A 16,175-nucleotide genomic window follows, 5' to 3' on the forward strand; every position below is an offset into this window, starting at 1 on the left:
CTCAGTGGTAGCACACAGAACACTCACCCCATCTCAGTGATAGCACACACAGAACACTCACCCCATCTCGGTGATAGCACACAGCACACACAGAACACTCATCCCATCTCAGTGACAGCACACACAGAACACCCACCTCATCTCAGAGACAGAAAGCAGACACACAGAACACTCACCCCATCTCAGAGACAGCACACAGACACATACAGAACACTTACAACAGTATTTTGTATTGGTTTTATTGATATGTTACACTTTTTCAACAACGCTGAAAATCTTTTCACCTCATCTCAGTGACAGTACCACAAACAGAAAACACACAATTCATTGCACTGACATATAAAGTATGTTACAAACTGACTGTGAAATCAGATTTAAATGTTGTTTGTCAGTTTGAAAGGAAGTCAGTTCTTCCCAATCAACACACCACACCCTACGCACAATAGTACAATAATGTGTGATGGCTTTTTTTTCTGTGTGTACTGTACCTAACAGGGTGTCAGTGATAGAGACAAAAATGTACAATCTAGGAAATTGTGGTGTAACATCGGGAAATGCTTCCCTAGAATACTATGCATACTTGCCAACTCTCCCGGAATGTCCGGGAGACTCCCGCATTTTGGGTGAGTCTCCCGGACTCCCGGGAGAGTATGGCAAAATCCCGCATCTGCAGAATTAGGGCCAAAATACAGCGATTGTCCGGGAATGACGCAATTTTGGAGCCCCGCCCCTTGCACGCCCACCTTCCCCACGGCATCTCCCGGAAGGCAATGACAGAAAGCTGGTAAGTATGATACTATGGGGAATTGAGGGGACCAAAACAATATTTCTTTGAAAGGAGTTGATCTCAGTTTGTATGCACATTAGTCTGTCCAGACATCCCATGTCTGTTAATGATTAGTAAGTACCGCTTAAGAGCTGTACATTTTAATGCTTAAAAAGTTGTTGTTTTTCTGCATATGCAGATGTTTACCAGTTCTCCTTACAGAGACTGTAAGGGAAACACCTGCTGATTATGTGTGTACGAAAAATACTACTGAAAAGCAACAATTATTTACTTAATCTTTTTTCTAGTTTTTGTTCAGGTTTCTGAATTACAGGATTTCTGGACAAGACATTCCATACCTGTATGTTCATCTTTACTGGTTGCATGACTAATAGCTGTGTATAAATGAATCAATGAAACAACAACATATTATGTGAAGTTACAATTGCCTATAGCTAAAGATAAGCTTTACAATACTTACATATCAACACAGCACTGAGGTTTCACTGCACCAGCAGCATCAACAACAGCGTATTTGTTGGGAGACGTACAGAGAACTGGAGAAAAAGCAAAGTGCATTAGTGCTTTAATGGATTTCTATGTTTTATTAACAATATTCGGTGTCAGTGCACATGTCCTGTCAATTAATCAAGATACATTACCTTTTAAGCAGGAGATACACACAGTTGCATATGAGATGTCACTTGTTCCAGATCATAATCATCATCATCACCATTTATTTATAAATGGTGGACAGGTTCTTTTTTTTAACTTTCAAATGAATTTGAAATACACAAATGAAGCATCTGGTGGTTGCATAATTCTGTAAATTACCCGGAACGTACTTTCATATAAGAAAGAGGTTTCGATAACCGCCATAAACAGACTGATTATTAAAGCCCTGCAATGAACAGCTTGCAAACTCAATTAGTGTTAAAGAGGTCACAGTGATCTGACAGTACGTTTCCCATGGGTGAGACAGCCTTTCTCATACATATCTTCTTGTGGCTGGCCATGGTCTTGTGATAGCTAGAGAGGAATTCCAGTGTAGGAATTGTCCATTACTGGGAGCTTTTCATAGAGACTGGATGACACAAGACACACTAAAAATTGTGTATGTTGGGAAATCTCTACAACAATCCCACTACTAGTTATAGAATAATCTGGGGGTCATTAATAAACAGATGCTCACAAATATTCCTCCACAGAAACCCAGATTTTCCAAATTCACTTTCATTTGTATACTCCTGCCCTCAGTAATGGAAACAATGAGGTATAATTTCAATTGCAGAAGATGGTATCTGACAGATTTCACAAATATTAAATCAGCAATTACATGAAAAAAATCAGATGAGCTTTATTTACATAAATCACTGTGGCATGCTATAAGAGGCATGTTGGTGTTTACCATTTTCCTTGTTTGTTTTTTTTCTTCAGGCTGCTATTAATGATTTATGATTCTGGACTACCATGGTAACCACAGACACATGGGGCTAGATTTACTAAGCTGCGGGTTTGAAAAAGTGGGGATGTTGCCTATAGCAACCAATCAGATTCTAGCTTTCATTTATTTAGTACTTTCTACAATAAGACAGCTGTAATCTGATTGGTTGCTATAGGCAACATCCCCACTTTTTCAAACCCGCAGCTTAGTAAATCTAGCCCATGGTGTATAATGTAGTGAACAGAGAGGCTTTGGAATGCCACTCTGAGCTCTGCTTCACTGTGAAATCTTGCTTCTCCTCCCTCCGCCATAACATTACATGCTGAGAGTTGTGAACCTGTGTCAGTGTTGCAGTCATTTTTGTTTGGTAACCGGAGAGCTTTTGAAAAATAAATAATGGTTTGAGGAGGATAGCCAAGAAAAATGACTGATCAGATGCCTGCTTAAAAGGTACTGAACTTGATATTAAAGGGAAAAAAATGTATTGCTTTTTTAGGGGCCAGTCGGTATAACAAACTTTGCATATGCACTGTAACTGGAGGTGGGCACATTTGCAAAACTATAAAGAAAATGTGTAGATTAATATTAATATAAAGGGAATTGACTGGGCAGATATTGAGGTATTCCCTTCCCGTGCAAGAGTGTCACAGAGCCAGCGGAGGTGTGGGTCACCTGGCATTTCAATAAAAGGTATGTTTGAACACCATAGGGTAAGTTTATCAAGCTGCGGGTTTGAAAAAGTGGAGATGTTGCCTATAGCAACCAATCAGATTCTAGTTATCATTTTCTAGAAAGCTCTAAATAAATGATAACCATAATCTGATTGGTTGCTATAGGCAACATCTCCACTATTTCAATTCTGCAGCTTGATAAATTTATACCCATGAATATGTATTCAAGACTCACAGCTTCTTTCAGGCAAACTGAAACTTAAGTGTTGCACTTGAGCAGATTAGAATGCACAAAATTAGTTGCTTTCTGAGGTGTTCCACAAGCTGTAACGTCGTAGTTAATACCAGACAAATGACCAGGATCCCCAACAATAATCTGATTGAGTCTTTATCTGACATTGTGAAGAACATCACATGACACAAGTTGTCAGGGCAAATAAAATGCATAGTAGCAGAGTTTTTGCAAATGCAGAATGCACTTACTTGCTTATTTAACAGTGCCATTCTGCCAAGCAAGTGAACATAACCTAGTGAAATTAACCCTCTAATATATTTCCAAAATATTTTTTCTGCTTTTGTTACACATGAAACAGCATATTGTATGCATGAACTTTGATTCATAAAGTGGTGTGATTTACAACACAATCTTCCCGCACAATTTTAACAGGAGCCTCACCTCATTATTTTGTACAGACACAGTACTTGGCTGAGCTGAAATACTCCATGCTGCTGTTTGTATTCTAATGCTAATGTTCCGATTGACAACCGGTTGTGACTTAATGTCCTGGAGGTCTGTCAGCTTTGAATAATGAATACAATATATGTGCTGACTGTACTCAATCACAGCTTAAAAAATAGTGAAATCAGCTAAATCACCAACCTCTGTATTACCATAATTTAGAGTACCTATTTTAACCTGTCACAACTTTTGTGACTGTGACAAAGCCCAACTATCTGAATTACTAAGTAATACATTAATAAAATCAACAACTTATACTCAGTCCGTTTAAAAAAAAAAACCTTACTTGACTATTGATGTCCACTCCATTAGTATCTGTGGGCCCGAGTCATTAAGGAGAGAAAAGTATAAAAAAGGAGTGACTTGCACATGGGCAAAACCATGTTGCATTGGGGGGGGGGGGGGGAGGTTACAATGTGGGGACAGATTTATATTTGGGGTAGAACATGTCCAAGATCAACTTTAAATTTCAGTGTAAAACTTAAGCTATCAAATATGTGTGTGCTACATAAACAAACAGACAGTATTTAACTTATGTGCAAAATAATAAACTCATTTGCAACCCTTGCATTATAAGGTGGTTTTTCCCATAGAACATTTATTCCTTTTATTGCCTTACTTTCCTTAATGACTCAGGCACGTTGTATTTTTTTTTCCCCTATAGATTAGCACTGAAATACCATCATCCTAGCACACTCCATATACTTAAACCATATTTTGCTGCTGTCTGTGGCTATATGCTATAATTGCCTTCCCCTTTAAGATATTACTGTTCTACCCACTTCTACTTCATGCCGGGTACATTAATATGTTGAAGCCAAGCTGTATAAACAAACCATATCTAATAAGAACAGTGTAGCGCTGCTTCAGCTCTTTCCTAGGCTTTGATGCAGTGTGATTACGTTTCCAATACAGTGTGCCATACCTCTTGTTCAACTTACCTTTAAACTTTAAGGCAAATTCATATGGATTGTACAAAGTTAAAACCTGCTTGTGTGTTGACTGATCATCAGCATAAAATATAAGTTCAGTTGGAAAGACAAACACTGGAAGGTTTCCTTCCACTAACTCTGGCTGCCGTTTATGTTGCTGCATTGGCACAGAATCTGGATTTCCTCCTCAGCTCCTTTTGTCTCCTGGAATTTCAAATCTTCTTTTCTTGGTGCTGGGAAGACCTCTAGTGCATGCTGTCAGTTCTGCAGGAGGAACAACAACATTAATACCGCAGTCCGTAGCAGTTCATACAGCAATACTCGAACAGCAGATATACACTCCTTAGTTATCACTGAAGATGAACCGCAGATTCACTTAGCACGGTGGCTAAGTGGTTAGCACTTCTGCCTCACAGCACTGGGGTCATGAGTTCAATTCCTGACCATGGCCTTATCTGTGTGGAGTTTGTATGTTCTCGCTGTGTTTGCGTGGGTTTCCTCCGGGTGCTCCGGTTTCCTCCCACATTCCAAAAACATACTGGTAGGTTAATTGGCTGCTATCAAAATTGACTCTAGTCTGTCTCTCTGTGTCTGTGTGTATGTTAGGGAATTTAGACTCTAAGCTCCAATGGGGCAGGGACTGATGTGAGTGAGTTCTCTGTACAGCGCTGCGGAATCAGTGGCGCTATATAAATAAATGGTGATGATGATGATAATGATTATTCTCAGGCTGCCACTGGCTCAGAAAGGATGATGGGATTACTAGTATAACAGCATCTAATATGAGGAGCCTTTCTCAGCTGTTTAACCCTTTGCTTGCAGCCCTCTCTTCCATTTTGGAACTGTGGTGCACCAGAATGGAAATTTTATTATGTTAACTCCTTTGTATCTATCACCCACTGACACTCGGACACATGGTTCATGCATGTACACAAAGCCATTTACAGTTGTTATAATATATAACAGAATTGTGAGTCCATGGATACGTTGTTTTACTTTCTGTTCGCGTTCTGTGTTTTGGGGCAGGAGTATGCGAATTTTCAAATATAATCTTTAATTTTAAGATATGTTTAATGCAATGGGGTCCATTACAATGTGCACATGCAATGTAAAAAACGCACATTTATCCCCCTGACTTTGCGAAGCATCAGCTCAAGCTTAATCGAAATTTTGTATCTGCTTCCGCCTATCAGCTCGCCACGGATTGGAAATCACTTGTCCCTCCTCTAATTTCTGCACATGTGTATTATGATATATCACTAATTGTACATTTTTGTCAACTTCTTCACATAACAACTCTGGTGAGAAATGTGACTAAGGCAAGTTTTTTTTATTTATGTGTCATATACACTATGTGGACAAAATATTTTGATGCTTGACCCATTACAAAAACAGGGACTGTAATGACATTGTGCTCAAATACATATACTTTAATATAGAGTTAGTTCCCCTTTTGCAGCAATAACAGCTTCCACTCTTCTTAGAAGACTTTCCACAAGATGTTGGAGTGTGTCTGTGGGAATTTATGCCCAATCATTCTGTAGAGCAATTATGAGGTCAGGCTCTGATGTTGGATGAGAAGGCCTGACTTGTAATCTCTGTTCCAGTTGGAGGAGAGGGCCTGGCTTGTAATCTCTGTTCCAGTTGGACGAGAAGGCCTGGCTTGTAATCTCTGTTCCAGTTGGACGAGAAGGCCTGGCTTGTAATCTCTGTTCCAGTTGGACGAGAAGGCCTGGCTTGTAATCTCTGTTCCAGTTGGATGAGAAGGCCTGGCTTGTAATCTCTGTTCCAGTTGGACGAGAAGGCCTGGCTTGTAATCTCTGTTCCAGTTGGACAAGAAGGCCTGGCTTGTAATCTCTGTTCCAGTTGGACAAGAAGGCCTGGCTCGCAATCTCTGTTCCAGTTCATCCCAAAGGTGATCGATGGGGTTGTGTCACACTTTTACACAAGGAATATCACTGACTGGTATTAGCGCTACTAACCTGAGAGGCGCGGAGTCTAACACACCACCGGTGTTCACCAGGGACCCCCGCAAAGAGGTTTGGGCTTTGCTGTATGCGATGTGCAGGTCGCGGTTCTCCCAGGAAGTCACCAGTGCAGCGATTAGAAGGTAGTCAGACAGGCCGAGTCGAAACCAAGGAAGCGAGGTACCACGGAGAGTAGGCAAGAGTAGTCAGGAACGGTCCAAAGGTCAATACCAGTGCGTGCAGCGAAGTACAAGGGATATCCGGAAGAGAGGTCAAACAAGCCAAGGAGTCAAATACACAGGAGGTCAGGAACAGGAATACAAACTAAATGCTGGAGCTGGTTAGAACCAATACTCTGGCACTAGACATGTGTCAAAGGCTGCTTTAAGTACTCTAAGGTGCCTCCTGATAGGGTTAGGGAGATTTAGGCGGTAAAGACATGCTGGCTGCAGACAGGTGAGTAGATATAGAGTTCTGCTGCTAGGCAACAGGACGAGGATTGCGGAGAGAAGGTGTCCGTCTGCGGCGCCTGTGGAGAGCGCGAAGACGGCACCTGACAGGTTGGGGTTAGGCCTCTGTGCGGGCCAGTCAAGTTCTTACACACCGAACTCCTCAAACCATGTCTTTGTAGTCCATGTTTTGGGGGCACAGTCATGTTGGAATAGAAAAGGGCCTTCCCCAAACTGTTGCTGCAAAGTTGGAAGTATGTGCTTTACACCACTCCACTCGATGCTTGGCATTGGTCTTGCTGATGTGAGGCTTGCGAACAGGCCATGGAAACCCATTCCATTAAGCTCCCGATGCACAATTTTCGTACTTACATTAATGCCTGTGGAAGTTTGGAACTCTTCAGCTATAGAATCAGTAGAGTGCTGGCGACTTTTATGCACCATGCGCCTTAGCAGTCGTTGACCCCGCTCTGTGATTTTACGTGATCTTCCGCTTCGTGGCTAAGTTGCTGTTGTTCCTAAACGCTTCCACTTTATAATAATATCACTTACAGTTGAATGTGGAATATCCATCATGGTTAAAAGTTCACAAAGCTTCTTATTGCAAAGGTGGCATCCAATCACAGTACCACTCTTGAAGTCACTGAGATCTCCACAATGACCCATTTTGTATCACAAATGTTTGCAATTGGAGACTGCATGGCAAGGTGCTTGATTTTATACACTTCTTGCAACGGGTCTGATTGAAACACCTCAATTCAATAATTAACAAATGTGGCCAAATAATTTTGTCGATATAGTGTATATGACGATTATATATATATATATATATATATATATATATATATATATATATATATATGTATAAAGTATTTTGGTATATGTGCCAGTCAGAACACAAATATGCAACAACATCACCAGTGCGAAAAATCTGCATTTGTGGATGCCCAGTGTAAATTACCTCTATTGCTTATACCCATTAAATTGTGCTATTTATACTGAATCATTATGACAACTGTTTGGAAAACTATTGTTTGCTAAGACTAATTATAAATTATATTTTAATATTATTTTGTTCAACACCAAATTCCCTTACAGTAGAATACTTGTTTATGTCAAACAAGTGAAAGACATTTTACTCTGGCAGACATTTGACAAGAGAATTGGTTGTTTTAGGTTTTCCTTTTTTAGTTTAAAAAAAGAATAATAATATACTTAGCATGTAATACAATTGTAAGAAAGCAGTTAAAAGGAAACACATTACTCATTACAAACTGAGCCATGGGATGTTAAACTGAGTCTTAGGGCTAGATTTGCTAAACTGCGGGTTTGAAAAAGTGGAGATGTTGCCTATAGCAACCAATCAGATTCTAGCTGTCATTTATGTAGTACATTCTACAAAATGACAGCTAAAATCTGATTGGTTGCTATAGGCAACATCTCCACTTTTTCAAACCCGCAATTTAGTAACTATACCCCTTAGACCTAATCAGTTGTGGGTGAAAAAGCATAGCCAGGGTGGTGTCACACCAAAGCTTTTTCTGGTGCATTTTTTTTCCCCTCTAGTATTTTTTTTAAGATGCTGCCCTATTAAATTGAATATGTTTTGCCTAGAGGGTGTTACACAAAGCAGAGATGTAAGCAGCGTATAGGGCCTGCAGCAAATCAGCTCAGACAAATATGTGTATGATTATTTCTCCTGCACCTGTCACAGATCTATTAATCAGCCGCTTAGATTGTAGATCTTTAGAAGCTGCACAGTATTTTTGCCAGCAGAAAAAAATGTCCTGAAATATTTAAGAGCTTTTTCCCTGTTGTTCTGCTGCATGATTAACCTTCATGTGATACCTCTCCTGTGACACTTCTCCTCTGCATTCATCAACTGACACCCCAATTTGTACTCGTCTGTTAACAGAAGGGGCAAAAAGTTTGCAACCACAGCTGTAATTATATTGATCATGTTGTCATGAAGCCATGTACTTACATCTGAAATAAAGGTATAGTCACCAGCAAAATAATAGTTATAGGGGTAAAGTGTAGAGATCCAGGTGTGCAGGCACTTTACAACTCCTTAAAGAGTGCACTGTAGTTCCTCTCCTCTATACCTCTTTCTGTAAGGCCTCTGTTTATGTTTAACCAAGACCCACAGAAAAGGAGAAAAATAGAGAAAGAAACAAACAGAAAAGGAGGAAAGAACAACATCCTCCTGAATAAAACCCAAACTAGAACATGTCACGCAAAAGGAGAACCCAGAGCATACAGGGTGGAGTACCAGGTATCCCCAATGGAATAAGACAAAATTATTTAAGATAAGTATAAATATCCTATTTTCTCCAGCATCCATTAGGGGACACCGGGTACATTGGGGACATTCTAAAGCTGCCAACATGGGTGAGTATGCTCAGAAGAAACATCACAAAGCACCTTTCTCTCAAAACTCACATATCTGGAATCAAACACATTGTAGAATCTGGTAAAAGTGTGAACAGAGGACCAGGTAGCGTCCAGACACAGCTGCTCATTTGAGACGCCATTCACCGACATGATAGAATGAGCCCATAGACTCTCACAACCGTAAGCCATCTAGAAATGGTAATTTTACATATTGGCTAGATCCTTTTAGGCATATCATAGAAGACCAAAAGATCTTCAGTCCAGCATACGTGCCCTACGTACATAAGTTTGCAAAGCTCTGACCACATCCAAATAATGAAGAGAACCCTCGTCCTCTGAAGACCTACTCTAGGTCAGTGCCGGGATGATAATGTCTTGATTAATGTGGAATCTGGACACTATCTTTGGTAGGAAGAAAGGTTTGGTCTGAAGAACTGCCCTATCCTCATGAACAACTAGAAGAGGAGACTTGAAGGACAAGGCTCCTAGCTCTAAAACTCTCCTAGCCATAGAAAACCCAAAAGGAAGTCAGTCTTCCATGTAATGAATTTCAAATCAACAGAGTACAATGATTCAAAAATGAAATACTGCAAAGCATTCAACATCAAGTACAGATCCCGAGGAACATAAGGAGGCTGGACATGAAATACACCATAAAGAACATCTGCACGTCAGGTATCAAAGACAGTTGTTTTTGAAAGAAGACCGAAGGAGATGACACCTGAACTGTAGGAGAGCTAAGGTGCAAACCAGCATCCAGGCCCTCTTGTAAGAATATAAGTAACCTAGCAAATGAAAAGAAGAGGTAGGGAACCCCTTCCTTTCACACAAGGCAAAATTCGTCCTCCACACTCTATGATCATTTTTTGGCCCGAAACATAGTTTGCACTACACACTCAGACATTCCCTTCACTCGAAGGATGATGATGGCAACAGCCATGCCGTTAAAGTCAGATGTTCTAATCCATGATGCTTAACTTAGCAGGACTGGTCTAGGTGGTAGATGCCACGACTGACCCACTGCCATGGAGAGAACATCTGTGTACCAGGCCCTTCAAGAGCAATCAGGAGCCACCAGAATGACCGTGACACCCTCATTCCCCATCTTCTTCAAGACCTTCGGCATCTTGATCACTGGAGGGAACAGATAAACCAGTGGAATCGCCAATAATTGGACATGGCATCTACTAAGACCACCGAGGATCTTCTGCCCTGGAACAGAAGAGCTCCTCCTTGTGGTTCAAACAAGTCACTATTATGTCGACATCAGGTTGACCGCACCTGTCCACGATCTCGCAAAACACCTCTAATGCAGAGACCATTTTCCAGAGTGAAGACTCTAGATGCTCAGAAAGTTGGCCTCCCAATTTTCCACCTGTGGGATAAAGACCGCCATGATGGCAAAAACGTGTTTTTTTGGCCCACTGAAAGAGCCTGAGTGTCTCTCACATGGCTAGAGGACTCCTGGTGCCATGCTGGTGATTGAGGTATGCCATCGATGTGCCATTGTTGACTGTATCCTTACTGCCTGTCCTGCACTGACCAGCGCGTGGAACACTGCTTGCAGATCCAACACATTCATTGGAAGCTTGGATTCCTGCTTGATCCAAAAACCCTGAAAACAGGCGTGAAGACATACAGCTCCCCAACCCAGAAGACTGGCATCTGTTGTCACCAAGATCCAATCCCAGATTAAGGATGGATGACCTTTGCAGAGATTATAGCTCTCCAGCCACCAAAGAAGCGATTGATGTACCCTTGGGGCAAGACAATTCACCTGGCTGGAAAGGTTCAGGTAAGATCTATGCCACTTTGATAGGAGTTCCAGCTGAAACTCCCTTGCAAGAAACTGAGTAAAATGGACCACCTCAAAATTCAATACCCTCTTGCCCAGATTATTCATGCACAAGTGTATTGACTGTAAGTCAGTCTGACAGAGATCTTACCATCACATAAGGCCTGAAACTTGTCTGGTGGCAAGAACATCTTCTCTTTGTGGGTGTTGAAGAGGAGACACAAAATGATCATCTGTAGGTACGGAGTGAATTTGGACTTCTTCAAATTCAGAATCCAACCGTGGGCCTCCAGAGTCTGTGCCATCACCTGGAGCACTTTCAGCTAGCAAAGGAATGATTGTCACTCCCTTGGACTGCCATGACCTCCATGATCTTGGTGAAGACCCATGGTCCAAATAATAATAATATCCCATATAAGGTGGACAGAATGCCTGTCATGATGATTAGGTGTCGGCAGATTTGGCTGCTGGACGCCTAATGCACCAGGCCTACCGTCCACGATGCACACCACCCCTGGGGGCATATGAATGGGGTTCTGACTCCTCGACCTATTGTAGAAGCGAAAGGAGGGCACCTTAGCTTTTGGATCACTAATAGGAAGGAAAGCACTTTTGCCTCCTGTCGCCTGACTAATAATGTTGTAAATTCCGATCCCAAACAGAAAAAGGAGGTGACTCAAGAGACTTTTTAGACTTTACATAAGCCTACCAGGACTTAAGCCAAAGGGTCCAACCAGGCAAGACTGCAGAAGCATATATCTGTGCCCCAATCTGTCTTGCATACAGGGCCACCTGTCCCAGATACTTTGAATCTCTCCACCAAAGGAAGCAATTCAGATCCCAACTTGCCAACTAGAAGTCCTCTGAAGTTCCTCAGACCATCGTTCCACAGCCTTATTCACCCAAGCAAAGGCCAAGGCAGGCTTAAGGAGGCTCCTTTCGCTACGAAAATGGATTGAAGGATGCCCTCGACCTTATAATCCACACCATCCTTAAGCGTGGCTGCATTGGGAATGGGAAAGTAGTCTTAGATAACTGTACAAAAGCTATGGGAGGCATTTCCCATTAACTAATATCCTCAGAGGAAAGACGATAACAGGATAGTAGCCTACAGGACACCGGGAACTTCCAGTCCGTTGAGTTTTAAGCCTCACCCAACAAATCATCCAGCTGGAAGGAAGAGGAAAAATAAAGTAGTCTCAGGGACTGCTGTCTCTGGGATGTCTAAAACCTGGTACACAGCCCAAATCAGTTCCTCCACTCCCTGAGACTCAGAGGTGTCTTCCTCCCCAAAGAGGGAGTCCTCTACATCTGACCCAACAAGAACTTTGCCTTCTCTCTGGGAAGAACAGTCAGAATCTGATTGCCAGGTTGGGGCACCACTACTCTCCTGTGCATAAGCAAGGAATACGGCGTAGTGGACTCCAACATCCTCTCTAAAGAGGAGAAAACCAGGCCCTGTACAAAAGTTGCTAGGCCTCAGACCCAAGCCTGTACCTCTGAGACCATTGCCACAGGACCTGCAGGACCTCGACTTGGCACTACAGGCAACAAATATGCAAGACTCCCTGAAGAATCCAAGGGAACCTGGGACAAACCGCCCACAGTTATCATCATCAACATCTATTTATTTATATAGCTGTCACGAAAGCCAGATCATGGAATGGTCTTGATCTCTGCTAGAGTGACAGCTTACCCCCGGAGAGGTGTGGAGTCTAACAGAGGTGAGGTATTTACCAGAAATTCCCGCAAGGGAATATGGTCTTAGCTGCTCTCAACCGCAGGTCGCGGTCCTCTAGGGGGCGCAAAGCAGATAATTTGTAGAACCACCAAGTAGCTGTAGGGAAGAATGGGTGAAGCAGTGAAAAGATGAAATGCAGAGAACAGTGTGAAATACCCACAGGTGAAGCCACAGGTCTTGACCATGTGGTAAATAATATAGAAAATATTTAGAAATAGCTATGTTTTAGGTGTCACCATTTTTATTTCTACACAGAAAAAAAACGAAAGGAGAAAAGATAGAGCTGTAAAAGAGCTTATAAAGCTTATAAACAATTATAATGCAATAATGTGGCGTTTGCAACTCTTGTGATGTTGAACATGTGCTTTACTTTTTAGGGCATGTATTTTTAATGGAAACACAAAAGCCCATAACAGATAACATATAAATATAATATATCTATATATTTGAATGTCATGAAAAATTATTTCGTATTGCAGATTATCACTTTCATGATACTGCCACATAAATAAGTCTATTGTATTCCTCCAAAAACTAAAAATATGTCTTAATTCACCTTATAATACCATATAATTGTATTAGGCAGAGGAACTGCTTGTCATGTAACATTTGCTGTTATCTGTTGTGCTGCAGGAAAGTCCAGTCCATAGATGGACTATTTATAGATAGATGCTGTTATGATGCAAGACACATTCTGATATCCTTATGACCATGGAGCTGATTAAAATAATTCTGAGAGAGGTTAGCAGTACATAATTGTCACCAATGACTCACTATAAATTAATGTTAAGTTACATTTTTAAGTAGATGCTATGATGACATGCTCTGAAGCTACTACCAACTATAATGCCAAATTACAAGTCTTCCTCCCTGTTCATTTAGAATTCAGTCACATGGCTTGAGTAGTGAGGTCACGCTTGCCAGCTACAGTCTAGTGGAAAATGGTAAGTTGTTTTGTGGTCCTGTGGTCATGTACACAGCTTTAGAGAATGCAGCAAAAAACAAGCACTTTTGAAGATATTTGCTACAACTACAAATTTGAGCATGATCTGTGCTGAGCTAGACCTAAAAGGAAATTAGCTCGTTTTTTTTACGGGGTGCGGTTTTCAAAACCCACCTATCCCACTACTAACATATAGTGTAGGGTATTTCCGAGCAATATGCTTGATTGCTGGGTGCAGGGAAGAGGAGGTAACCCTGGATGTGACACTGTAAGGTGCACTCCTGTAATGAACAGGAAACAAAGGACACCAGCAGAGGTTGAAGCCCTTGACAATTCAACAGCCATATCTTCCTGCAAAACAAAACATGACTACACCTATTTCCTCTACTAAAGTATATGTTCTGTTAATGCTGGTATGGACCAGAGAGACCAAGTAATAGGCAGTCCTAATTTCCACTAATTTAAAACAAAAAAAGCTAAACCAAAGATTAAATTAATGTAGGGGGTGGTCATAAAGTGGATGTAGGTTGGACTTTGATTTAACATTTGATTCACAAAGTACAATTTCTGGAGCCTTCGTCTGCGGACTCTAGCTCCTTCCTGCTTTATGGTCAGATCTGTTTGTTATAGATTGTAACATTTGTTCAAAATGCTATTAAAGATAGGTGACTCATTATTTGCTTAAATGTAGTGATTTATCACTAAGGTTAAAGGTAATGTGCGGCCCCCCGAAGTGTATCAGGTTGCCTATCACTATTCTAGCGTAAAACCACAAATGTAGCAGTGGCGGATCCATGGGGGAAGGGGGGCAGGACAGCATCCTCTGCCTGACTGTCTCTGCCGATGGGAACATGTATATACTGTGCTGCTTTAGGCAGCCCGCCCATGCTATTAGTGAAAAAGGGGTTGGGGCACTAAATGGCCCCCTAAAAATAAATCTAGGTCTGCCCCTGTAATATAGACTGACATTAACGTTCCAGGGTTAGTTCCGAGGATCGTGAAATGGGTGTTCTGAAATGCACTAGCTACATAAGTAAGTGAATTTGTGCACCTAAACAAGCAATGCAGGTCCGCATTTTTTGTGCTTCTTAAGTGACATTAATGAGATCAATATAAGATCCTAGAACGGTTACAATTTTATCAAAACTTTGCAGATCTACATGTAGCATAATACGACTAATCTTTGAAAATATATTGCTGTTATATCACCTAAAAATGTTAATGAAAATATCTATATTTAATAATGTGTTTAATGCGAATGTCTTAATATCATAAAAATAAATCCGCATATTAGTTCATTTGCACTGGTTATTTTTTCTGGGCTACAGAATTATAAATGGCTTTAAATAAATAATGTGATTACTTTTTATATTGAAAACATATTTAAAATGTTCAATCTGAAGATTTTGCAGAAAGTCGCTGATTTGTTTTATTTTTATTTTGGTTATAAAACATGTTTGAATTAGAATTCTCAATGCTAATCCCTTTATTGAGGGTATTCAATCAGTGACTACATATTTTACAAGTCTTATGGCTATGTGATCACAAACTCTTGCAACAGACTGATAAAATGCACACAGAAGAAGAGCTGCTATGATTCCTCTTCTTGATAATGTTAATGACTAGCTAAGTGGTAACAAAATAAATAACCAGCATGACACAGTGGAAACACAAAATTCTTGCTGGATGAGTCTGCAAGATGTAAACAATATACTCATGGGGAAGTTTTTCAAGTGGTGTGTTCCCTGCATAACCTGTACAGCAATTACAGCTTCCTCAACCAGCTCATGTCATATCCAAGCTTGTAAAATCACAAGGTGAAGCACAAATTTACAGTAATACTGTAGAGCAATGGCTGTAGATTAGTAAACTGAATAATATACCTGAGTGTTTATACCAGACTTAACATGTCTATTATGCACTATTCTATCATTTCACAGCAGGAGGTGTTTCTCTATCTTGCATTATTCTGAGACAGAACAGGGTCACTGCCCCGCAGAACTGCACTCTGTTGATTAAAGAAATAGTCCAACTTTTGGAACTTTATTTTTTTCGTAAATGATTGCAATGGCTCCCTTCGGTCTTTTTTCCAATAAAAACCTCATACACATCTAAAACTATTGGTTAGATTAACTTACCAGTAGGGTGCATCTAACTGGTACCTTGAACAGCTGAATTCTGTGGGTACTTTTTACTTGAGGGGTAGGCAGGGTGTGAAGTTTAACTGAGGCAAATTGAGCTCTGGACTTCTGGACATCCAACGCGAAGTCTGGAAATACTGAGACAGTTGTGTTATCAAACTTTAAATGGCCTTTTTGGCGTATCAGTCTAAGG

At 40.9% G+C, this 16,175-nt stretch overlaps 1 protein-coding gene across 3 annotated transcripts in view; it reads right to left on the minus strand.

Moving 5' to 3' along the window:
- Nucleotides 1-16,175, minus strand: part of MOSPD1 (motile sperm domain containing 1) — a 37,005-nt gene that overhangs the window by 9,339 nt on the left and 11,491 nt on the right. For all 3 annotated transcript variants that reach the window (XM_075187291.1, XM_075187293.1, XM_075187292.1), the window contains 2 exons: nucleotides 4,562-4,816; nucleotides 1,248-1,323 (listed from right to left, as the gene is read on the minus strand). In XM_075187291.1, coding sequence (XP_075043392.1) covers nucleotides 1,248-1,323; nucleotides 4,562-4,715 — 230 coding nt within the window. In that variant the 5' untranslated portion in view covers nucleotides 4,716-4,816. The remainder of the gene's footprint in view (nucleotides 1-1,247; nucleotides 1,324-4,561; nucleotides 4,817-16,175) is intronic.

The sequence above is a fragment of the Mixophyes fleayi genome, chromosome 9 (assembly GCF_038048845.1).
Source record: "Mixophyes fleayi isolate aMixFle1 chromosome 9, aMixFle1.hap1, whole genome shotgun sequence".
Classification (NCBI taxonomy): Eukaryota; Metazoa; Chordata; class Amphibia; order Anura; family Limnodynastidae; genus Mixophyes; species Mixophyes fleayi.